Raw genomic sequence first — 24,718 nt, forward strand, 5'->3', positions numbered from 1 at the left:
GGGGTGGGGGCAGAGACGAAGCAGAGGCTTGCTTTACTCAATCTCAATTTAGAGTAGGGACTGTGACATCTGTAATGTGTGCTAGAAATGGGCTCTTTGTCCTCTTTACCGAGAACGTGCGGCGGGCGCCTCTGCAGATAGGGCAGGCTGATTTAAGGGTTTGGTTACTGGTCATTAACCCCTGGACACAGAGGTTAGCTACAGTGCTGAGGGCCGCAGGGCACCGACACTAAATCAGGAGTGAAGGGGAGTCATTTTCAAAAAGATCTCCTGTTCACTGGCCACAGAACCAGGTACATTAAGGGAATGAAAACATTTATAAACATTCTCTTTGCCGTAGCTGTGAGGGAGCACACATGTGGAAAGCAAGGTCCCCCTGGTGAGCCCGCTTCCCTGGGGGGCAGGGAACAGGTGAGGCTAAGTACCTTAACCCCCCAGGTGTGTGTGGGGAGGTCTGTAACAGGCACTCAGCGCAGGGCCAGTAGTCAATCCAGTTTGATTTAGCAAACCCTCCTTCGTGCTCACGAGGGTGTGGCCTGAGCTGGACCCTGGGGAGCAAGACATGTGTGCCCTCGGGGAGCCCGGTGGGGGGACAGGCATGCCGGAAAGGGAAGAGAACAGTCTCATGGCTAGGCTGAGAGCAGAGTAGAAGCAGGTCGGAGTGCTGGAGGGGCCAGAGCTGGAGCGAGGTACTCCCCCCGGGGCTGCTCTGTGAGTGAGGAGTTTCGAGAACAGCCTAGGAGTGGAGAGTAGTTTGCCCCAGACAGCTGAGTAGGATGAGGGACCCCTGTCAGAAGGGAAAGGACAAAGTCAAGGAGGCTTGGCACTACCTGGCCATTCTGGGGAGAGAGAAGGCCCCCAGGGGTGGGGAGATGAGGCTGGAGAAGCAGCTCAGGGCCGAAGAGTTGATGGCATCCTGCGGCCACAGGGAGTTGTGACTTCGGATGAGCTGTCCCTCCACCTGTTAGCACATCTGAGAACATTTTTTTAAATTTTATTTATTCATTCATGAAAGACAGAGAGAGAGAAAGGCAGAGACACAGGCAGAGGGAGAAGCAGGCTCCAGGCAGGGAGCCCGATGTGGGACTCGATCCTGAGACCACGGATCACGCCCTGAGCCAGGGGTAGGTGCTCAACCGCTGAGCCATCCAGGTGCCCCAAATTCTGTTTTTTGAGTCAAAGCCATCCAAGGGGCTTGGAAAGGGAGCTAGGGCTAGAGGTGACACAGCCACTTCTGCAGGCCTGTCTGCAGGACGGGGAGCTTTGGACCAGGGTGCTGTCTTTGAGCGTAAGACTGAATAGGGAAGACGAAGCTTGGCTTGATTTCTGCCTCCCACTGTGCACCTGAGCAGGGCAGCCAGGCAAGCAGCTGCTCGGCACCATTGCGAGGCTTGGAAATTTTGACTTAGAGCCATAGCTCGTGTGCTTCATTCTGGGCCTGGTACCAACAGCATGGGGGTCAGCGTCTCTCCACCACCGTCTATGGGGTTGTTTGCCATCCAGCCAACCCAGGCAGCAACCCGAATCTCCCCCCTTGCTCATCTTCTCTTCCTGTGTCATTCTGAGCTCCTAGTGTTACCTGGGCTCAGTGTTTCCCTTGTCAGCCCCTCTGCCCCAGGACAGAGCCAGGTGGCAGGAGCCATCCTGGGCTTCCTGCATAGAATCTGAGGGCTGAGCAGGAGGGAATTACCAGCGAGGGACCAGAGACAAACTGGAGAAGGCAGCTGCAGATTTGTGATGCTGACAGCTTTATTTGCTTTCTTGTAACAGCATCTTGCTTCACTCTGACCGTAATGGTAGGCATGTTTCACCGTCTGGCCAGTCACAGTACCCCATTGCCTTGGCCCAGGGATTGGTCCCAGGATGGACATGTTGATCCAGTCTGGGCCAATCAAAGTCCTCCCTCAGATTTTTTTTATTTGTGGGAGTATGTTGGAAGGTTCTAGGCCCAGAGCTACTTGCTGCCTTCTTCTTCAGGAAAATCAGGGAATCCTTTTCCGTTTGAATATAAGAAAGACTAAGGTTACATATGAAGGGAACCGTAGCCAAAAATGGGAGGGAGGGCAGGTGGGAGGGAGAGAGAAAAGAAGAGGAGGAGGAGGAGGAGAAGGAGGAGGAGGAGAAAGAAGAGGAAGAAGAACAGAGGAGAGGGGAAGGGAAGGGAAGAAAAGAGAAGACAGGAGTGCAGCAAGCTTCATTTCTGCCCCTGGATCAAGCCCTGCCTGAAGCTGGGCCCAGACATGGAACTTGTTGATTACATGAGAGAACTGCATTTAAGTTGGTTCGAGTTAGGTCTCTGTCACTGGCAACCGAGAGTCTCGACTGATATACAATACCCGGGAGATATTTCAAGAACACCAAAGGGAATGAAGTGAAAGGATCAAACCACAGTGGTCTTTAGCTACAGGGTGAATGTAGATGGTATGTACCCATAGGATTTATTCATTTACTATGATAAAACAAGTCACTTAAAAAATGTTACTGAAGTTTGTGAACGTCTGATTGTTTTTTAATAAGATAAAGACCCAGCTCACTCATCTGCAGCCTAGAATGCTTGCTTTAGTGGGTGGGAGGCTAGTGAGCCTGGAGGTTCACATCGCCTTAGGAAGCCCCTGGGAGCGAGCCGAGTCTCTGAAAATTATCTATCATGTGGGTATAAGAGGAGAAGAAGCTGAGGACACAGAGGAAGTCCGAGTTACGGGAAAGTGAGGTTGGTGCGGCCTGGGGTGAGACGAGGAGCGGGTGCCCTGGACTGGGATCCCTGGCCGAGCAGACTTTCTGCAGCCTCCTGCACCTGCCTCTAGGGAGCAGTGCTCGCCGCCTGCCCCGCCCTGGGCCTTAGCTGCTCATCTTGGATCTGGGGCCACCCCTCCCTTGTCCCCCCTGTTCTCTGTACTTTTCAGAACATGATGAGAGGGCACAAAGCCAAGGACTGGTGCCGGCGGTTGTGACGAAGCAGGAGCAGGTGTCGCTGCACTTGGCCTACAGTGTCTGACAATGACCCCTCCCCTGAGAATGGCTCCGGCCAGGGGCGGGCCCCAGACAGTCTGTGTCCTGTGCCTCTACCACCTGCCCACGGGGCAGAGGGGCTGTCAAGGGGCTGAGAAGCCTGTCTCCTCCCAGGAATTTAAAACATGAGCTGGAAAGACGCAGAGATGAGGCAGCTCTGTAGCTAGGACAGGTTTAGCTCAAGCAGATCCATGAGGCCCCTGGAGCTGCCCCCCCACCCCCCTCCCCACCCTGCACCACTGTTGACCCTCCTTTTGAGTCTATGCAATGCAGTCACCCCGCGTTTCTGTAATAGCACCCACCCTTTGTGTGTAGCTGAAGCTGCCCAAAGGTGTTGCAGTTGTGGTCGATAATAACCGCCTCCCCTCGAATGCACAAACACAGCTCACTTGTCCAATACGAAGTTCACTATCTTGAAATATCAGTCCCCTGCTCTCTGACCGCCGGGTCCCAATTTGGTCCCTATTTTGGACGGTGCTGCTCAGAGCCCTTCATAGCTGGGTCTGCTGGTCTGCTACGAGCTGCGTCTACTCACTGACAAACAGCGAAGATGGAACAGATCATGTGTCCCGGGATTCTTCGGTCCCCAGACACTACCTCCTGCCAGCTCGGCGTCAGCTTGCGACGGCCAGTGCATGCTCCTCCACTACTTGAGCAGATCGATTCACCGTTCTGGCCTTTGATGCCCCTCCTGTGTTCCCCCTCCTGACTGAGCTACTACACGTCCCTGCAGCATTCGTGTCACACTTGGCCACGTGCCTTTCACCAATGGGATACGAACGGGAGAGATATGTGCCATTTCCAATCAAAAGCTTTAAGGGCAATCTTGTGATGTGCCATAGCTCTTCTTACTCTCTGCCACCGGCCTGGCAGTGTCCCAGATGGGAGCTGCTTCTTAGGCGAGATGACACAGAGCTGACGCTGAACCATGATGACCGCAGAGCATGAGCAAGAAATAAGCACCTGTTGCTGTGAGTCATTCAGGGGCCCTCCTCCTAAGCTGAATGATAAATCGCTACTAGATGAGGGGTGCTGTGAAATTCTAAGATATGGGACATGGACTTTGGGGCCGGAGAGTGGGCAGTGAGGAAGCCTCTGTGGAGGCTGCGGAGGTGGTGACCTCTTTTACGCAGTGGGGAGACACCGGGTGCAACCGCTGCCTGCAGTCACTTGGTGGACGGGGCTTTAGACGAAGCGCAGGCCTTTGTTACTATCGGCTGCTTTCGACAAGGCGCTGCAAGAGGGAGATAAGGTCAGCAAAGACTTGGACAAGTAGCATGACCGAGAAACGTCTGTTATTGTAAGCCACTTGGATTTCGAGGGCATCTGTTACTGGAGCATAACGAAGCCTGAACTAACCGACACAACCATTTTGCTATGCTCCCTCACCAAATCATCACACAAAAATAGAATCACAGAATGCGATGCATGCTCTTGAGGAAAACAACAAAGGACTTGGAAAGTAGGTAACGAGAAAACTTGATCCAGCAGGGGGTGGGGAGGGCAAGGGGTTGACTCTAGAAAGATCGACTCTGGACTCTGGATCTGAACTGCCTAATTTAAGTCCCCCTCCCCTCACTGTTGGTGAGCTGTGTGACTGCTGATGATGCCCTTGGCCACGCATTCTTTTCATTTCCTCATCTGCAAAAGCAGGCGATCTGAACAGGACCTGTTGCCCAGAGCTGCTGGGCAACTATATGGCCAGAGGGCTGGTTAGTGTTAGCCAGTAGTGCTGTTCTTGTAACATGGGATCTCTCCCATCACGTTACCAGTTTCCCAAGGGCAGGAAGCACAATTGTATCTCTATTGTCCAAAACACTGCTTGACATGGGACACGTACTCAAAACACGTTAGCTCATTAAGTGCATGTGTTAATAAACTATTCAAGTCCTCGAACTCCAGGTCAGAAGTCCATCCAGGCTTCCTCCCTAGTGCCTGTTTCATGGCCCTTCCTCTAAGACTTCTCTTAAGGGTCCCTGTTCTGTTTTGAACCAGCACCTTGGAGATCAATAGTGAAGATGGAATGGGAATTCTCTCTTGAGGACAAGATTCTCAGTGTTTGCTCCCAGGATGCAGTCTGTGCCAAGCCTAACTCTCACCTGGCCCCATGAGCAATGGGGTGGGGCTGGGTGCTCGATTATTTGAAGGCTCAGCCCAACGGTTATCCTGCATTGAGTTAAGAAGAGCTATTATGCTGAGTGAAATAAGTCAATCGGAGAAGGACAAACATTATATGGTCTCATTCATTTGGGGAATATAAATAATAGTGAAAGGGAATAAAGGGTAAAGGAGAAAAAATGAGCGGGAAATATCAGAAAGGGAGACAGAACATGAGAGACTCCTAACTCTGGGAAACGAACTAGGAGTGGTGGAAAGGGAGGCGGGCGGGGGGTGGGGGTGACTGGGTGATGGGCACTGAGGGATGAGCACTGGGTGTTATTCTATATGTTGGCAAATCGAACACAAATAAAAAAATAAATTTAAATATATATATATACATATATATATGTGTATATATATACGTATATATATATAAAGAAGAGCTTAGAATGTTCCCAGGGAGAGGGAGAGAGGGGGAGTGGGAGAGAGAGTATGTGTGTGTGTGTGTGTGTGTGTGTGTGTGTGTATTTGGCAGATTTTCACATATGAGGTCAATGGTGAGCTCGACTCACCCGCAATCTCAGTGGTCAGGAAGATGGGGGGAAAGATCATGGTAATAAAACCTACAAGTTAAGATCCAGTAGGGAGAGGTTAGCTCAGAGACATGGACCTCATGTGGATGAAACATTGGTGCCTGATTGTAGTTTGCAAATGTAAATCTCGATTGTGCAAGCTCCAACACCGTCTCCATCTCTACCTCCTTCTTCCCTGAGAAGAATAAAACCTTCTTTACTGGGGAAAAAAGGTCCAGCTCACGTCTTTACTGGATGTTATAGACCTCAGACAGCAATGCCAGATGGACTGCATTATGATGCAGAGAGTGCTAGAAGACTGAGGCCATTCTTTGGGGGATGCCTTTTCTTGCCACACCACAAGACAGGTGCTCAATAAATACTTTTGGATGAATCGGTGAACAAATGAATGAGCGAATGAATGAAATAATACAAAGTGGCCATAGCCATTGTGATGTTATAAAAATGGCCACAGATTTTCCCCATCACTGCATGCCATCTCTGCCTCTGTCTGCACTCCGAAGCTGGGCTTGGACGTGGCCTTGTGGCTGACTTTTGGCAATGACAAGCTTTTTCCAGCAAACTCATGCAGTTATGCTTGTCCTTTCTTGTTGCTCCTAAGACCCGTCACTGCCGTCATGTGAAGGAGCCTAGATGAGCCCGTTGGATGATGAAACACACATGCCCCAGAAGCTCCCTCTTTCCAGCTGACAGTCCGCCAACCTCCAGCAGCCGACCCAACTTAGCTGACCAGCGGTTGGCCACAGATGCCTGATTGAGCCCAGCTGAAGCTAGCAGAAGACAGGATCAGCCCAGCCCAAACTGCCGACCCTCCGAGTCTTGAGCTCAATAAATGGATATATCTTAAAAAAAAAAAAGATTTTATTTATTTATTCATGAGAGACACACAGAGAGAGAGAGGCAGAGACACAGGCAGAGGGAGAAGCAGGCTCCATGCAGGGAGCCCGATGTGGGACTCGATCCCAGAACTTTCAGGATCACACCTTGAGCCGAAGGCAGACCCTCAACAGCTGAGCCACCCAGGCGTCCCAAATGGATGTATCTTACGCCACTGAATTTTGGGGTAGTTTTCTATGTGCTAAAAATGACACAGGTAGCTCCTTTCAGAGGTGTGTTTTGTGAAGTATATGGTACAGGGTGTGGGTCCTCAGCAAACTGCTGCTCTTTTTCCCCCTCCCGATTACAGAAAATAATTATACTAATGATATTATGCAAAGAACTCCGACTGTGTGTCGGGGATGCTAAATGCTTTACAAATACACTGGTTTTATCCTCAAAAGAGCCTTGGATAAGTGGAGTATTATTGTCTCCATTTTTAGGTGAGAAAATGGAATTCGAGAGAGGCAAATGAATGCGGAGCAAGGGGCAAAGCTGGGAGCTGGACTCAGGGCCCCTGGCTCCGAGACCCAGCTCCCAGGCACAATGCACTGCTTCTTACTGAAGAAGGAAAGGAAGGTTCCATTCTTCCCACCTGCGGCTCCCACTCCTGAAGTGTTCTTTCTGGTCCGCTTTTGCTTGTGCACATCCTACTCTTTCTCTGAGGTCCAGATGCGGCTCCTCCTCCAGGAAGCCTTCCCTGACCTCTCTAGGTGACCGGGACCCAGCCCTTTTCCTCCTTGGCAGCTGGGAAGCCCTGCTGACCTTGGACCAGGGTGTGATGGGGATGGAGGTCGGTTGCCGTGAGAGCCTGGGGAGTGGGTACTCTGGGGGACCCAGGGTGACTGCAGCGGCCGAGGACGAGGGGATGGGCCCCCGAGCCCTTTCCTCCCAGTTCCCATGGGCCTCCGTGTGTTCAGCACGGCTAACTTCTGTTGTCTTTGTGGGGATTTCTCGCCCTCGCTCAACCCCTCTTACCCCTCTGTGCTTCTTTCCTGGCTGAGCTTCCTTTGCTCCCCCTCATCCCAAACCCTCCCCCAATGTCTACCCAACTCCCAGGAGCTTTCAAGAACAGTCCTTTCCACCCAAAAGGGACTTCTGTCACTACTGCGCATGGCTCTTCTGGAAGACACTTCCACCCTTGCGGGCTTTGAATCTGCTATTCTTGGGCAGCTGGGTGGCTCAGTGGTTGAGTGCCTTTGGCTCAGGATGTGATCCTGGGATCTGGGTTCAAGTCCCACATCGGGCTCCCAGCGAGGAGCCTGTTTCTCCCTCTGCCTCTCTCTCATGAATAAATAAAATCTTTTTAAAAAAATAGCTTGTAAACATTTTTAAAAAAATGTTTAAAAAATGAATCTGCTGATTCTCCCGCCAGGGACATGAGGCGGGGCCAAGACTCCCCTTTCCCCACAGCAGTGCCCCTTCACCTCAGCCCTCCATCCGGGACAGAGACACGGCCTCCTTAGGCATCGGCCGTCAGGCCCCCCTCGCGCTGCCCGCTGTGTGCTCCTCGCCCACGGGCTCCCCAGCAGTGTGCCGTCGCCCCTCCATCCCCTGGGCAGCTCTGTGGGCGATGAACGGCCCCACCTGCACCCGGGCCTCGGTTCTGGGGGGCCCCTTGTACTGCGCTTCAGCCACCCACACCTGCACCCGAGATCTTGGCGGCTAGAACTGCCAGGATCTACCCCAGGAGAACCCCAGGATCTCACCCTCCGCTGCCCTACTTTCACCCAACCACCTATTCATCTTGATTACTCTCTCACGTCCCCAATGCCTGCTCATCCACCTGAGACCTTCAGAATAATAACCTTTTTTTCTTTCCTCCCCTTCTTTATCTCCTTCCCAGCCTCTCCACGTTCCTTGAAAGGCTGCACTGAAATTCCCTCAACCACCCCCTTGCCAGCACCTCCCAGTCTTTAATTCCTTATTCCTTTTGCCTTCAACACCCTGTAAGGCCCGCTCCTGCAGCCTGTTCGCCTTCTCCACACCTTCTCCCTGGAAGCTGGGCATGACCCACGACAAATCACGGAATTGGGCAAATTAGAGACACCCTCCCCCCAGACTCATGGTCTTCAGCTGCAGCCATGCCCCTCCATGCTGCCCTCCCCACTAGGGCCTCTGGGGGTGCCTGCTGGGCCTCTGAGCCACCCTGGAGTATAAGCAGAGCCCCCATGCTTTTGACTTGCAAGGCAACCTGCAAACCTGTTCCTCTTGGACCAGGCTCCATCCTGCCCTCGGCCCTCAGAGGACAAAGCTCCTCCCCTGAAGCCCAGCGTCAGCCCCACTGGCTTTGCGCCCCATCCTCTCCTGTCCCTGCCCTCTCCCCACCCTGAGAACGTTGCTTCATTCTCTCCCCATATATCAGACCTCTCCCTCTACAGACTTCCTCCCCTCAGCCTCAGACATGCTCCTCTAGCTTCCCTTAAAAAGCAAATCAGAATACACACCTGCTCTCAATTCCATGTCCCCCCTAGTAGCCAGCTTCTTTTCCTTTCCACCCCTTCATGGCAAACTCAAGGGGAGAGGAATCTACGCTCACTGGCTCCTTGTCTGCTGCACTCGCCTCCCTGGACGGAGGCCCTCTACCTACCACGTCCTCCCAGTCGTCCCGTGACCTCGACATACTCGTAAACCACACCAATGGCATCAATCATCCTCACTCTTCAGAGGTAGGTGCCAGCTCAAACCCTGCCACCCTAGAAACCCCCAGAGCAACTGAGAAGGTGAATATCGGCTCAGTCCATTTTGTGATCATCACTTAAAAGGCTTTAATTTTTCATGAACTCGGTCATTTCTTTATTTAATATATACTTGTTAAGCACCTAGAATGCCCCAGGCAAATATGACTGAGTGACTTCTGAGCAGCTCAGGATATTCCGAGGAGCTAAAGATACTGCAGAGACGTAAAGGTGTTCTATAGCTCGGTTCTACAAGAATTAAGACCAGCAAGGCCTTTTTCCTGCAGAAAAAATGTTATGAGATTTTCCTTTTAAAGCGTGTCCTTCACCCAAGTCAACCTCCACTCCCACACGTGTTCCTGCATTTAATAGTGTATTTTTGAGCAAGAAAAAAAAATAAAGCTGTTCTAGTGATTGATTTAGAGGGCCCGGCTCCGCTGAAATTCCCAGTATATTAACACAGTGCTAACCTCAAGGACTCCACAAAAGCTCTGCGCCGGCAGGACTAATGCACAGCAATGAGCAGATCTCAGAAAAAGCAGCTGGGACAAAGGCAGTGTGGTGACAATGAAGTTAGCTGGAAAAATCAAATATAAGAATCCATTTATGCCCCTAATACATTCTGAACACATCTGCTTAGGAAATTTCTTGAACTAGACCAGCATATCCTTAAGCTGCCCTGGGATAAACACCATCCAGCCGTCCCCACGCAATGCTACTAGCCATTCCCAAACCCTGGAGCCTGCGTCTTATGCTCCTTCGTTAGCACATTCTCAGCCAGGGGCGGCATCACCTCCTCCCCAGGGCACCTTTGGCAGGTGCACGGGGATGGTCTGGTCCACACCGCCGTCTCCTGCTGGTCAGTCTGGGGACGCTGGCCATCCTGTGCTGAGTAGGACAGACCCACACAGGGAAGAACTGCCCCTCCCAACATGCTAGTGACACCCTGCTAAGAAACAGGAGCAAGGAGCAATAAATGCTACAGCTCACTGCTTGAGGGCCTGCCTTTGTGCCAAGAGCAGTAGAGCACACACATCAACTGTGGGAAACCTCCCCATTTCCTGCTCCAGATTGAAGGAAGAGGCTTTGCGGGGGACAGGGGGGTGGACAGGGGGAAGGGGGCCACTGTATCAGCAGTCCACCAGAGACGGAGTGCTTGTAACCTATCCTCTGTCCCTGGCTCACTGCTAGCATCCCGGGCACTCCTGGGTGTTCTGCGGAACCCTCTCGAGTGGAAGGGTGAGTTGTAGGCCCTGATGGGAAGGCTCTCCTTCCCCACTCCTGTCCAACCTGCACCTGTAACAACTGGCCCTCGTTCAGAAAAATACACCGGATCTGGCTTCCATCCCAGTGGGGGAGGTTATATCTCTCAAGCTCCCAGCCCCAGGTCCCCACGAAAAGATACTGGGTCTAAAAGAAGAGATATAGATCCTGCTAGAGCTTATCTTCACTAATAATAACTTATATGACCACTAAAAATAACAGCAATTGCAATATATTGATTGAGGATTTACAGTGTACCAGGCATAGAGCTGAGCACCCTATGTATTTCTCCACTTAATCCTCACAAAACCTTTATCAGATGGATGTTTTTAATGCTACTTAACGGAAGAATCAGGCTTTGGGTAAAGGCTGATTAGTGGCAAAACCAACGCGGCTGGGCAGGCTGCTAGGAGGCCTTTGTTGGGAAGACTACTTTCAATTACTCCAAAATCCACCAACTTTATGACCAGATTCATTTACTAAGCAGAAGGGCGCGGAGCGCTTGCTCTGTGCCAGGCAGTGTGCTAGGCTCAAGCGATACGCTGGAGGACAAGCAAGTGCCTGCCCTCAAGATCTAGTGGTAGATCACAACTTTAACAAGTAAACAATTTCATGGTTAACCGCCCACTGTGATTATGGTCACATTTGTCCATATACTGCATGAGCGGCGAAGCAATCAGGCGAACCCAGCCTTGGGTGCAGAGAACAACTAGTGAGGGCACCTGGGACAGGGTGGTCCGAAGAAGGCTGCCCCGCAGAAGTGGACTCTGGCTGAGACCTGAGGGGTAAGAAGGAGGGAGATGCAGGGGCAGCCTTGGCTCTGGTGCTTTGCTCCTGGACTGTTGAAACTAGACGTCTTCCAAAGGGTAAATGGTTACCCCAGTTCCTCAGGGGGAAGAGGGAACCTCAAAGGCCAGAGGCACATGTAAGGAGTTCTCAAGAAGCAAGAGAAGCTGACTCGCCTGTGCTCAAGCCCTGGATGGATGGGGAAGGGCAGTGCCTTCTGTGTAGTATTTTTTTTTTTTTTTAAAGGCTTTATCTAATGAGAGCAAGAGGAGAACACAAGCACTGGGAGTGGCAAGGAGAGGGAGAGGCAGGCTCCTTCCTTCTGGGATCATGACCTGAGCTGAAGGCAGATGCTTCACCGAGCGAGTCACCCAAGCATCCCCAGCTAGGTAGTATTTTCAAATCCCCTTCAGCCTAGTCTCAGGAACCTGTGATAGTTCCTTTAGGGAGAAAACTGCAAGTCAGACCTGGTTTTCCTTTAGATCCTAAGAGGAAGAGCATGGCTGGTGGTGGGCTAAACCCTCCCTCCCCTATATGGTCACAGCAGGCTTTATTTATCCAGCAAGTGCACTCTGAATACCTCCGAGGTACAGGCCTTCATCCTGCCACTCTGCAGTGGCTCGTCCTCCTGCCCAGAGAACTTCCTGAGAGCAGAGGCCACAGCTTTGATGAAACTAGGGAGGCAGTATTAAGTCATGGCTCTGAGCATGGGCTCGGCAGCTGGGCAACCAGGTGCCACCAGGTTGCCACAGGTAATTCTGTGACCCTGACCAAGTTACGAAATTGCCTTGAGGCCCAGGCTCCTCCCCTGTTCGAATGGGGTAACAGCCGAACCTACTTCCCAGGGCAGCTGAGAGCAGGAGCTGACGTTATGCACGCAGAGCATTTGCAAGATGCCAGGGAGCAGTAAACAAGAAACGGAAGCTGTCGTCAGTATTATTATGTCTAGGCAGCCTAGCGAGCTTTCAAAAATGTTGAGAGGATGCCCTAATAAGAACAGGAAACCCACGTTACTGAGCCGGATCCTGTGCCAGGCTTGGTGCTGGGTGCATTAGGGTGTGCTGCTTCACTTACACCTCAGTGTCCGTCCCATTTTACGGATCAGGAAGCTGAGGCTCGGAACGGTGAAGTGATTTGTCAGCACAGAGCCAGGTCCAAGGCGGGATCTAAAGTCAGCTGCTCTGAGGCTGGTTCAGTGACCTGCCCCCAACCAGAGGCCTGAGAAGCAAAGCTCTCCAAGGGTCGGGAGTGGTGGGTGGGAGGTGCAGCCTCTCCCTGGGTGCTGAGCCACAACCACATTCCCTGGTGTTGGCCCACTGGGTGCTGAGCCACCCCCATGTTCCCTGGTGTTGGCCCTTGGGTGCTAAGCCGCAACCATGTTCTCCGGTGTTGGCCTACTGGGTGCTGAGCCACAAGCACGTTCCCCGGTGTTGGCCCACTGGGTGCTGAGCCACAAGCACGTTCCCCAGTGTTGGCCCACTGGGTGCTGAGCCACAACCACGTTCCCCGGTGTTGGCCTACTGTGGTGCTGCCAATGACTGCTTCTCCCCACCTGTGGGAGCCTCATTAAAGGCACGCAGAACTCACTGTGTACCACTCTAATTGTGGAGTTTGGTCATGAAGTGAAGAACGTATCGTGTGGAATGAATAACAAATCACGTGGCTCCTTTCCTTTTTTTGTAGCGAAGCTTGCGGAGCCGCGCAGAGTTCACCATCTCTCTGTGAGAGTAGGTTACCACTGTGGCACCGACATCTGTGTGCTAACGAACCCATCGGCGCCTCCCTGTGTGCACACCCCCCCTCACCGAGCTGATGTGTGGGCTCCCAGTGCAACCACCAAAAGGGAAACGGAGAGGGGCGCTTTCCCAAAGCAGGCTGCGGAACTGGCTGGCGCTCACCCACCCCGGGCAGGGACAAGCTCCAGCTGCTAACTGTGGGCAGGTCCAGGGTCTGTCGGTGATGGAGAAGGAGCCCTATGGCGGGTCACCTGGGCTGTGCCCTGGGGAAGCATCTAGAGCCTAAGGGAGGCAGTGCCGGGAGAGAAAACAGCCTGCTCTTCCCAGCTGTGAGCACCTTCTTCCGCTCGGAGAAAGGGTGCTCTTGGGTGTGACATAATTACACCTACGTGGTGTTCTGCACCCTGTGGGTCTGCATGCACCACCCGTCGGGTGGGGACTTGGGACACCTTTATGCCTTTGAGCCAACATCTTTGAGAATATAGTGACAACATGGCTTTAAGATGAAATGAATTGACATCTGGAAGATGTCTAGGGAGACTAACACATGGTAATTACACACACACATATATATAAATAAAATGTCTATTATATGTACATATATAAATATGTATATTAATAAAAATAACATAATAGCCTGTAGTTAAGTAGCATTTAAAACCTATGAACTAGGTTTTAAGTTACAGATATTTGAGGTAAAGAGAAATGAAGTATCTTGTCCCAGGTGAGCTAATAAGTGGAGAGTCAGGATCCCCACGGGGCTCAGGACTGGCTAGTTCTTGTCCTTTAGTAGGGCTGTATGGAAGAAATGAGATTGCAGGCTGGATTGAAAACAACGCATTCACTCCTCACTGATGAGCAGACACAGAGAACAGTGAGTTCCTGAGCCCTGAGGTGCAGTCAGGACACATTAGGCATCTGGTCTCCATGGATGCTTCCAGAGCCGCAAGGATGAAGGGAGCCCCTCCAGCCCCGGGGTTCCTGGGTCCAGGGGGATGACTGCAGACAGCTCTCCTCATCCCAGCCTTGAGTGTCACACTTGTTCATACTTGGAGAGACCGTCCTCAGTGTGACATTATAACACCTGCCATCACCCTCTAGGCACAGGGTTAGGTGTTGTCACATACAGGCCATTGGAGCCTTCTTGGTAATTCAGCCAGAGGCACCACTTATTCTGCGTCCTGTGGCCCAGAATTATGAGATGCCACAGCTCAGAGGCCAATAAATAAAGATAACCCTCTGTGGGTCAGGCCCTGAATCATGCAGAGCTGGAGGTGTCAGCAAAGTTTCAAGACTGGTTGAGGCTCCCCTCAAACTGTAGCCCCATGAGGGCACTGTACCAATACTTGCCAGCTGGCACCCGGGCCCTACAATCACACACAAGGGGGCGTGCGGGGCACAGTGTAACCACATCAGAGCCAAGAAGTAAACTTGACTTTTTGTTTCAAAACCTTACAGCCATTCAGTGCCCGACATTCTGATGTATTTATAAATAAAATCATAGAGCGGTGGAGAAATCTCCCAAAAGTCACAGAGAAGTGGCTGGTGATCTAAATTCTTGGCCCACACGGTAAAACTTTTTCAATTGTCTCTGAGATGTTACTTGAAAGATGTGGGGTTTGTGCACAATCCATGAGCGGCCTCCAATGCCCCATGCATTGCCACCAGGAGCACCGCTGGCCAGAGGAGGAGACTTGGCTTATCACCAGCCCCAAGTGGGAATGGCATGTGTGTATGTGTGTCCAGCCAAGTGAGAACTTTAAAACGTGAGGAAGAAATTCCAAACTATTCCAAAAAGCAAAGGCACCAAAGTCCATAAAAAATGCCGTATTTTTCATACTTTTATTATGCATACTACCTGACCTAACATGGCATTCGTCTCTGGGTAAAAATAGAATGCTTCTTTAAAATCAGCTCTGATCTTCATACTTTTAGTCAGAAAGCATTTCCTAAAGCACAATGTGACAGCTTAAGTATTTCTAAAACTTTAGGGGGAATTAAAGATCCCTTTATCTTCTCTCTTCTACAGCCATGAACTTACTTTGCCATAGGAAGCCTATTTTCTCCCGTGTCTACTGTAGTCTAGAAGATGCAGGCAGAAAGAATGGGAGAAGTCCCCAGGCCCTGTCTTGCACTATCCATCCTGATGGGCTCATGAGAAGGTGGTTTGGGGCAGTAGGTTGCGTCATATGAACTGTTATGACGTAAGTGCCTGGGTCCCTCTCCAGACTGGGACTCGCCCAGGTCTGGGGCCTAGGCAAAGCTGCCTTTGCCTCTCCCAACTCTTGGCATAAAGTAATACCGAGGGCATGTTTCTTGAATGAGCAAAAGAATGAATGAGTGAAGGAGTGATTGATTAAATAAATAAATAGTCTGTGGGGAGACCCCATTGTTGTATTTTTCCCAGCAGAAGAGATTTTCCAGGCTATTACACTAATGAGGGCTAATATTCTCCGTTATTTTGAGGATAGCTAGAAATTTGCTGCTAATTTAAATAAAATGGTTACGTTTACTCATTAACCAATTACGTGCTTCCCAGCAGCTTCACCTCACTAATTTGATTAGTTACACCATGCTTTCTCCTACCCAGGGCCTTCTCTGAGAGCTGAGAATATCACAACTGTATCAGAGTAAACTTTTTAAACAACATGTAAGCAGAATCTCTCAAAGGGTTTAAACACGGATGTGAATCCAGCCCCTCTTTCCAGCCCAGTCTTTGGGCCCCATTGGGCCCCACTATGAGTAGTCCCATGATACCACTCCTATCACTAGACCAAGTCTGTTTCTCAAGGGAAATGAAACTTTCCCAACTATGGGGCCTTCCTGAAAGATAACCCGTCATATGTTTGAAGAATGAAAGAATGAAAATGGAGGAGAAACTAGAAGCCAAAATACAGGTACCCTTCCCAGGCCTGTGTCTGCCAGTGACCTGCAGTACATCTGGGCTCAGGCCAACCAGCTCACATGCCCAGATGTCATTTTCTTGTTATTTGTCAGAGGTGGACCGGACTTAGCAAATATCTAAGTGTCTGCAGCAGAGACAGGCTTCCTGGGTCAGCAGAAGACCTTGACTTTCCACACCCTTGGGAGTTAGCTGCAGGGCCACGTGATTGGCTCTGGCGAATCAAACGTGAGAGGGAGGGATGTGAGGCACTTTTCATCTGAGGTGTGAAAGTCAGATTTCCAGTCACGCTCCTTCCTCTTTGGGATGTTGTGGGTAGAACCGTGTACCTCAAAAATTCATACATTTGAAGTCCTAACTCTCCTCCCTCAGTATCTCAGAACATGACCTTCTTTGGAAACAGAGTCATTAGTTAGATGTAATTAGTTAGGTTATGATGAGGAATGGCTGGTTTCCTTAAAACAAGGGGCAGAGGCACGCACACAGGGAGAACCGCATGAAGGCGGAGTTGTGCCATCACAACCACCATGCTGTTGGCCAATGACTAGCAGAAGCTAGCAGAGACGCCTGAAACAGATCCTTTCCTGGAGCCTTTTGAGAGGGCACAGGAACACCTTGGTCTTGACCTTCTAGCTTCCAGAACCATGAGACAAAGTATTTTGGCTGCTGGAGGTGCCCAGTTTGCAGACTTTGGTGGTGGCTGCCTTAGGAAATAGTACAGGGCAACGTCCGCGTGGTCAGACTGTGAATCCACTGTGAGCATCTGCACCGCTCATGGCCTGGGGAGGTGCTCCACCTTTAGCCAGCTTTGTAAAAAGGGTAAGAGAATTATCTAAGACCTGGAAATAAGACAAAATGGGAGAGGAAATGGTCTACCCTCTGACTCTCATACTGGGCCACTGTCTAACAGGTGCACCCAAGAGGATGCAATTTTCCAGGAGAATGTGCTTGTGTTTGACTTTGCTATTTGCCTTTTGATTAGTACCCAGACACTATGAAGTTAAAAGCTAACTTCCAGATTTCTGCCTTCGTAGTAAAGATCACACTAAAGGCTATGATTTTATTTCCCTATAGGGCACTAACCACTTCGGTATCTAATCTAGCAATCTTATCCTAACATTCCTTTTTAGAATGTGCCTGCAGATCCTGAGCTCCTTAAATGCTCTCAGTACCTGCCTCACCTTCTTACTAGATTCCTTATGAATGAGTCAACTAAGTTTTTGTCACATGTTCGTTTTAATTTGATTAAGAATCATATTTTACTTTCTGGGATCAACAAAATAAACTTGTTTGGTTAATGGCAATGAGGTTTGAGGATTATTACCTGACCACTACAGATTCTTTCTGGCTTTAAAACCCTGAACGGATAAACTTAGACATTTGAAAGAAGGAACCAAGGGAGGGAAGTGACTGTCAAGGTCAGCAGGATAAACAGAGCCGGCTTGCTGTCCTGCCTTCTTGACCTTTTTCCTCCTTCGCCAGCCATTCTTGGCCATGGTTGGCTGAGATCCAAGGTAGGCAGCTCAACTCTGGCCACTTATGTAATTCTTAGGAGAGAGAGAGAAGAGTCCAAGTCCTGGCTGTAGTGAAGGCTGGAGGATTAAAAAATAAAGAATAGCCTGCCTACAGCCCTAGGATGGGAACTTAGTGAGGAGAGTGACTTTCATCAGGTTCATGACTCTTTCCCAGGGCCAAGAACACTCTCCGGTACTTGGTGGACTCTCGTTGATATAAGAAGAAAAAAAAAATGCAAAGAATTAAAATGTCATAGAATTTCAAGGTGGGAGGACCCTTAGGAATTTCTTAGCTTAAGCATCTGTCTACATGATTTGGAACCTTTCATAATGCCTCTGGAGCTCACCAAACCTGACTTGGACGCCTCTGAGGATGGAGAAGTCACAATATCACCTGAGTCAATGACTGGGATGAGTTTCCTTAAACTCAGCCAAAAATCTGTGTCTTTATAATGTTGGATATTTTCAAGTCCCTCTTAAATCTGCTCCTCTCCAGGCTACATGATTCACATCTCAAGGGTATGGTCTGGAATCTCTTTACCAACCTGGTAAAGAATAGCCAAAATCTAGTAACCAGTGACTGTGTACCAGGTTTTGTTGTCTCGATGCTTTATGTGCATCGATTTTTAAAATTCTTACAACTTTGTAAGGTAGGTATTACTATAATATAGGTGAGGAAATTGAGGCACAAGGAAATCTGGACATCTCTCAAGGAACCTGATTAGTAAGTGGTCTGGCTGGGATTTGAACCCAGACAGCCTGGTTCTTGACCACTATATACTGCCTAACCATTTGCCTTTCAACATTTTCAAGCTTCCTATCATATGTGATGCGTAGGGAGGAATGTGTGAGATTTCATAGCAGACGGCACAAAGACTGTCACCTGGGCTCATCTCTGCTCCCCAACAACATGAGGTGCCACGTCCCTTTCCTGAAGTTATGCAGTGCACCACCTGTACTGCTGTATGTGGCAGTCCTGGCAGTCCCATCTGTGCATATGTGAATCTCCCTGGTCTTTCCTTGGCCTCTGTGGCCATGGTAACAAAGATTTTGCTGAGAGCTGCCAGTCAGGGGAAAAATGTCCCTGGAAACACATATTGAGGGTCTGATTTGGACTAAGTCTAGCAGATTCAGAGAATCCTTGGGGCCTGTTTTGTCCACAGTCCCCTTATGAAGTGTACCTTGGCTTCATATTGAGGTGACATCCTCGAGCTCCTCCTTTTCTCATCCCCTCCATGTGCCAGTGAAGTTCTTAGGGGCAAGTAGATACCTTTGGGAAGGCCTGCCAGTCAGAAGCCCTGCCTTATCACTCACCGCTTCTCTCCTGCACCCGTGTCTACCTCTGGTGGATGGATGAACTCCACTAAGGACACACAGCCCATCTCCAGGTGGACCCTATCTCCAGCTCACTAGGCCGGCCAGGCTCAACTATTTCCTGCTATAGCAGGGTTCCTACAGCAGCTCGTTCTGGGAACTGTGTTTGATCCGAGGTTAGTGTCCAGCCTCCTTACCTCTGGGCACTAAGAGCTGTGCACTGCAACTGCAAGCCTGGTGGGAGAGAGTAACTGGGCCCCTATGTTTCCTGCACAGTCCAAACACATGACTGTGGCTTTGAGGAATGGGGAGGGGGACCCAAGTCTCTAAGACTTGCTATAGATCTACATCAAGAAGCTGATTATAAAGCACCAAGGGAAAGAAGCCCCCAGCCTTCCTGGCAAGCACAGTATAAACTCATAGCTTCCCAGACTGAATTTCAGAAAGGAAGAACTGGAGGAAGTAGATAGAGCTGGTAAAGCTGGGCCTGGAGCTGGCCAGCCCAGCTTCCTCATTTGTGGAGAAGAAGACAGGCCCAGATGAGGCTAATCAATGGTGCCAGGGACCAGAATCGTCATTACCTTTGGGTAGCCGTATTGGCCAAGAGGAGGAATGAGGAAACCCAGTGGGATAATGGGCTCAGACAGGATGGTACCTACACAGTTGTTCATAAATGTGGAAATTCATTGAACTGTACACTTTAGATGTGTGTATTTTAGTGTAAAATCATATCTCAATAAAAGAGTAGAACAAAATAAAGGCCCAGGGAGGGTTAAAAGTGACATTGCCACTGTGTGGCAAGACCAAGCCTAGAACTCAGACTTCCTGAAGCCCTCCCCCCACACTCCACTGCAGTTTTGCTACCACAGAAACTCAGTGATGCTCCATTAGTCTACAGGTAGGCTTTGACCAGGGCAGGAATCCATGGGACATGGCAGGCACATGAGGCTAAGTCAGTTCAGCGTGGGCTGGAGGTAGAATCTTGAGAGTGCAAAGACTGAGCAAAGCTTAGTGAGCAATAATAATAGTATAGTACTATAGCAATATTATTAGCTAACACTCATCGAACACTTACTATATGCCAGACACTATTCTAAATACTTGACATGTATTAAATCTTTACAACCACCTTCATGGTATATACCATTATTAACATGTATCTTACAGAAAACAGAATAGGCCCCCATTTAAAAACTTGACAACTAGAGTGTCAAAGCTGATATTTGGACTCAGATAATCTAATTCCAGAATCCATGCTCTTAACCACAGCATAGACTACCCTATATCGAATCAGCAGCAGCTGGTAGCCTGGCAGCCTTTGCCCAACTGACATCCACCATCCCACAGAGGAAACACTCACTATTTGTCCAGTGGCCCAGATAAGCAACAACCCTGCAGATTTCCACATCCACTTGTTAAAAGCCAGTTCATAAGCTGCCTCCTGGACTGCAAGGAATAAAAGGCAGGGAATTTACAAAAAGACCAAACTACTTGTGACCTGGCCACCTTGGCCGATACTCAAGGACAATGTGGGTATTTTCTGAGCTGAAAATTCAGGGAATTAATAATCAGGGAAATGCAAATTAAAACCACAGTGTGATACTACTATACACCTGACACAATGTCTATAATTTAGCAAGAGAGGTCATTCCAAATGTTGGCAAGGATGTGGAACAACTAGAACTCTAATATGTGGTTGGTGGGAGTAAAAGTTGATGTAATTAATTTGGAAAACTATTTCACTGTATATTGGTTGGCTTGGGCTGCCACAACAAAATGTCACCGGCTGGGTGGCTTAAACAGTAGAAAGTCATTTTCACATAGTTTTGGAGGCTGGGAAGTCCAAGATCCAGGTGCTGATATGTTCAGCTGTTAGTGGGAGCTCTTTTCCTACCCCCCTAACTGCTGCCCTCTTGCTGTGTTGTCACATGGTAGGGGTGGGGGAGAGAGAGAGAGATTGAGAGACTGAACTCTCTGTGTCTCTTCTTACACGGACACTAATTCTATCAGATTTGGTTTCCAGCTTTATAACCTATTTGTCCCTAATTACTTCCTTACTCCAAGTACAGGCAGGATTAATGTTTTCACATATGATTTTTGGGGTGATACAATTCAGTCTGTAGCATTCTGCCCCTGGACTCCCAAGTTCATTTCCTTCTCCGCTGCAAAATGCATTCATTTCATCCCAATTGCCCCTAAAGTCTTTAGGCATTCCAGCGTCAACTCTAAAGTCTAAAGTACAAATATCATCCAAGTATCATCTAAATCAGATGTGTGTGAAGCTCAAGATATGATTTATGCCGAGGCAAAATTTCTCTCCAGCCAAAAGCCTATGAAATCAGATAAGTTATGTGCTTCCAAAATACGGTGGTCAGACAGACATGGGCTAGACAAGCGCATTCCAGAAGGGGGAAGTTGGGAGGAAGGAAGTGATGGGTCCCAAACAAGCCCAAACCCTTGGCAAGACTATTTCCGTTAGCTCTCAAGGGTTGAGAATAACCCTCTTGGTCTTGATGCTCTGCCCTCCAGGCCCACTGGAGTGGCAGCATCACCCCCGTGGCTCTGTGCAGTTGCCTGCCCCTTTGGCTTGCTGGAGTGGCATTGCCCAAGCTGTTCCCTGCTTTGGTCCCACTCCTGAGGCACTGGACAGGGTCATCCTGGCCCACTGAAACCGGAGAGGTAGGCCCACCTTGTGAGGAGACAGCCTTGCTCTTAGGGCTATGGTGGGCTGGCATCACTGATGATCTCTGAATGGTCTTCAGCACCATTCTTCCCTTTTCTTGAGGAAGAGGGCATGTTCTACGGTCCTGTCTTGGGAAAGTCAAGAGGCCCATCAGCCTGCCTTCATTCTGTCCTGCTCTCTCTTTAGTTCAGGCTGCCAGTGTCTCTGCTGCTATGAACCCATCTCGACATTTATGGCTTCTGCAGCTGCGATGGTGGATTGCATCCATGAGTCCCACCACAATCTCTTAATCAAATAGTCATTTTGCTGCACTCAGTATTTTCTTCAGAAGAAGCTTTCTCATTTTTAAAAAATATGAGCAGGCTGAGAATTGTCCAGATCTTCAAGTTAAGGTTAAATGAGGGGTCGAGCCTTGATCCAATGGGATTAGTGTCCCTTCAAGAAGAGATACCAGTGAGCTCACTCATTCTCTTCCTCCCATGTGGGGACACAGAGAAGGTAACCATCTGCAAGCCAGAAATAGCCTTCACCAGAAACCAAATCAGCCAGCACTTCGATCTTGAACTTTCCAGGAATCAGAACTATGAGAAAATAAAGTTCCTGTGGCATTATGTTATGGCAGCCCCAGCAGACTACACACTATACAGTCAATGTCTGCTATAAGTAACCAGAGCAACCCAATGACTAGTGGTTCGACTCCTAGGTATAAATCCACAGGAAATGAGTGCATATGTGCACCAAAAGACATGAACAAGGATGGTCAGAGCAACAGTATTCATAATACTCTCAAGTTCGCAATATCCTAGGTGTCCATCAGCCGTAAGTGTATAGTCAATATGGTATACTCATAAAATGGAATATTACATAGTAATAAAAGTTACAACTACATGTTGCAGCATGGAGGTACTTTATAAATATAATGATGAAAGAAAGAAGGCAACACGAGAAGACATACACCCTATGATCCTATTTATATAAAATTCAGAATCGGGCAATAATGCTTTTTTCCTGATCCGGGTACTGGTTATGTGGGTGTGTTTGCTCTGAAAGTTCACTAATCTGTACAGTTAAAACTTGTCTACTTTCTATACACATGTTACACGTCAATAAAAAGTTTACATAAAAATAGTCCACCCTGAAAAATATCACAGCATTGTAAGAATGAAGAATGAGTTGCTGTACGGTGTGGTGTGGGGATAGTGTGATCTGACTGACCAGTCAGTGATGCCACAGCAGCTGGGCCCACAGAAAGGAAGAGATGGAGGAGATCACAGTGGACAATTGACGTGAAGGCCCAGCACAGTATGCCGGGTGACACGCGTATATCATGATAGCCTTCGGTTGCGTGTTGAGGGGGGTAACGGCTCTTTTATATACACTGAAGTATGATTGCACAAATATACATATCTTCTATACCATCTTTTAAAAAAAATTGCAATTCTGGGGGTAAGATAAGTAAACTTGGAAATGTCAAATCAGAACAGATTAGTCTATGGCAGCCAGGGGCAATGGTCCATTGCACTTTGTTGGATATGTCATCTCTCTTGTCTGTGTCTCCGCATCCTCTTTGGATATCTGAAGCCTAGGCTGTGACTGGCTGATTTTTCCTAGGATAACTTATTTTCCTGATAGCTTCCCCTCATTCTCCACCAGGAGAAGGTCAGACGAGCTAGAAAAGCTCTTGTGGCTATAAATTTTGGACTGCAGCTGTGATCTACTAAAGGGCAGAGCCCCAAAGGCTATGAAATGGCACTCTGAAGGGATTATGAGATGTCGGGGAGCTTGGGGGGCCCTTGGGTTCCCTCCTGTTAGGGAAGGGCATGGCTGCCAGAACCAGGACTGTGATTTACCCACAGCCTCCCCAAAGAAGGCAGGTGTTCCCCTTTAGGAATTGATCGCCTTCCTTGTTCCCCACTCCTGAGGATCCAGGCACCCCAGCATTGGCTATCCCAGCTTCCTTCCAGGCAAGGCAGGTATGATTCTCCCCTTTTACTCATGAGCATACTCCTAATGAAAAATCCTGGAGGCCCCTGGGCCTAGAATCACCATGACACGAGTTTAACCATCCTTCCCCATGCCAGACATACCTGAGTACACCCCCACAGGGGGCTCTCCCAGGGAACTCACCTGGGGTGTCATCCCGTGACAGATGTACACGATGGGAACATTCTCTGTGTCCGGACCCTGATCGAGACACAAATCGGTCTTCAGAGAGTTCTGCAGCTGCACGCCAGAGGAGAGGCGGCCACACCAAAGAGAAAGGAGCAGAGAAACAAATGCATTAAATCAGGAGAAGCCAGCATTCCACTGAGACAGGCTCCATTTCCATAATCAACCCGAGGCCCTTGGAATACTATGAAAGCAACAAGCACCAGCTTTTGGCTGGCAGAAAGCCGCTGAGGGAACCCAGTCTCCTGTGAAAGAGAAACATTCTCATATTGTTAAACAATAAACCGAGACAGTCTAGGTAGGAATAAAAGATACACACGCATGCATACACACAAAAGATGGTGCTAGGGTTTTCACTCTCTCTGTTTCCACAGAGGTGGCACAAAGGCTTTTAATAATCCCTGGATAAAAGTCTTTGCTCTGGAAGGTTGGGTGAAGTGGGCAACAGATTAGCTGCTTTCCAGCCTGAGATGTCCTCTGGGACCAGGTCCTCTCTGCCTCCTGCAGATCCAGCTGTGGCTAGCCTGGCCCCAGGGGTGCCCAGATGATGAAGATTCTCCAGAGTGGCAGGTGAATAAGAGAGGAGGGGGCCAAGGCAGTAGGTGAAGAGAGAAGGATCTCTTAGCCTCACCTACAGGCACATAGCAATCAACAGAACCAATGCCTTACCATGTCAGGTAAGAAAGCCAATCTTCAGTGTCCCTTTCTGGAATAAGCCCACTCCCAGTCTCTGGAAAGGACAGCACATAGCTCACATGGCCCTGGTCACCAGCCACAGCTGAGTAGACCACAGTGGACACCAACAGGCAGTTTAGGATGAGTTAAGAATTCTTTCTTTCTCTCTCTCTCCTCCATCCTTCTCTTTCTGGAATGTAACTGTCTCATCATCCTCTTCTGTGCTAGAACTCTCGGTGAGAGAGTCAGGGGTCAGTGGGTGGTGGCCACTAGAATTGTGAGGCCATTTAGATTGGGTATGGAGGATCTGCTGGGCCATGTGTTGGCAGAGAAATCCAGCTGTGGCCAGGAACATATGAAGCCTGAGACAGGACTAGAGATAATGTGCCCCTGCTATGGCTTTATGGCTTCCCAGCTCTA

At 49.4% G+C, this 24,718-nt stretch overlaps 1 protein-coding gene across 5 annotated transcripts in view; it reads right to left on the bottom strand.

Annotated features, from left to right (window-relative positions):
• The window catches only part of GALNT18 (polypeptide N-acetylgalactosaminyltransferase 18), a 338,094-nt gene that overhangs the window by 23,076 nt on the left and 290,300 nt on the right, over window positions 1-24,718 (bottom strand). For all 5 annotated transcript variants that reach the window (XM_049098823.1, XM_025459490.3, XM_049098824.1 and 2 more), the window contains one exon: window positions 23,582-23,677. In XM_049098823.1, the coding sequence (XP_048954780.1) occupies window positions 23,582-23,677 (96 nt within the window). The remainder of the gene's footprint in view (window positions 1-23,581; window positions 23,678-24,718) is intronic.

Source organism: Canis lupus, chromosome 21 (genome assembly GCF_003254725.2).
Source record: "Canis lupus dingo isolate Sandy chromosome 21, ASM325472v2, whole genome shotgun sequence".
Classification (NCBI taxonomy): Eukaryota; Metazoa; Chordata; class Mammalia; order Carnivora; family Canidae; genus Canis; species Canis lupus.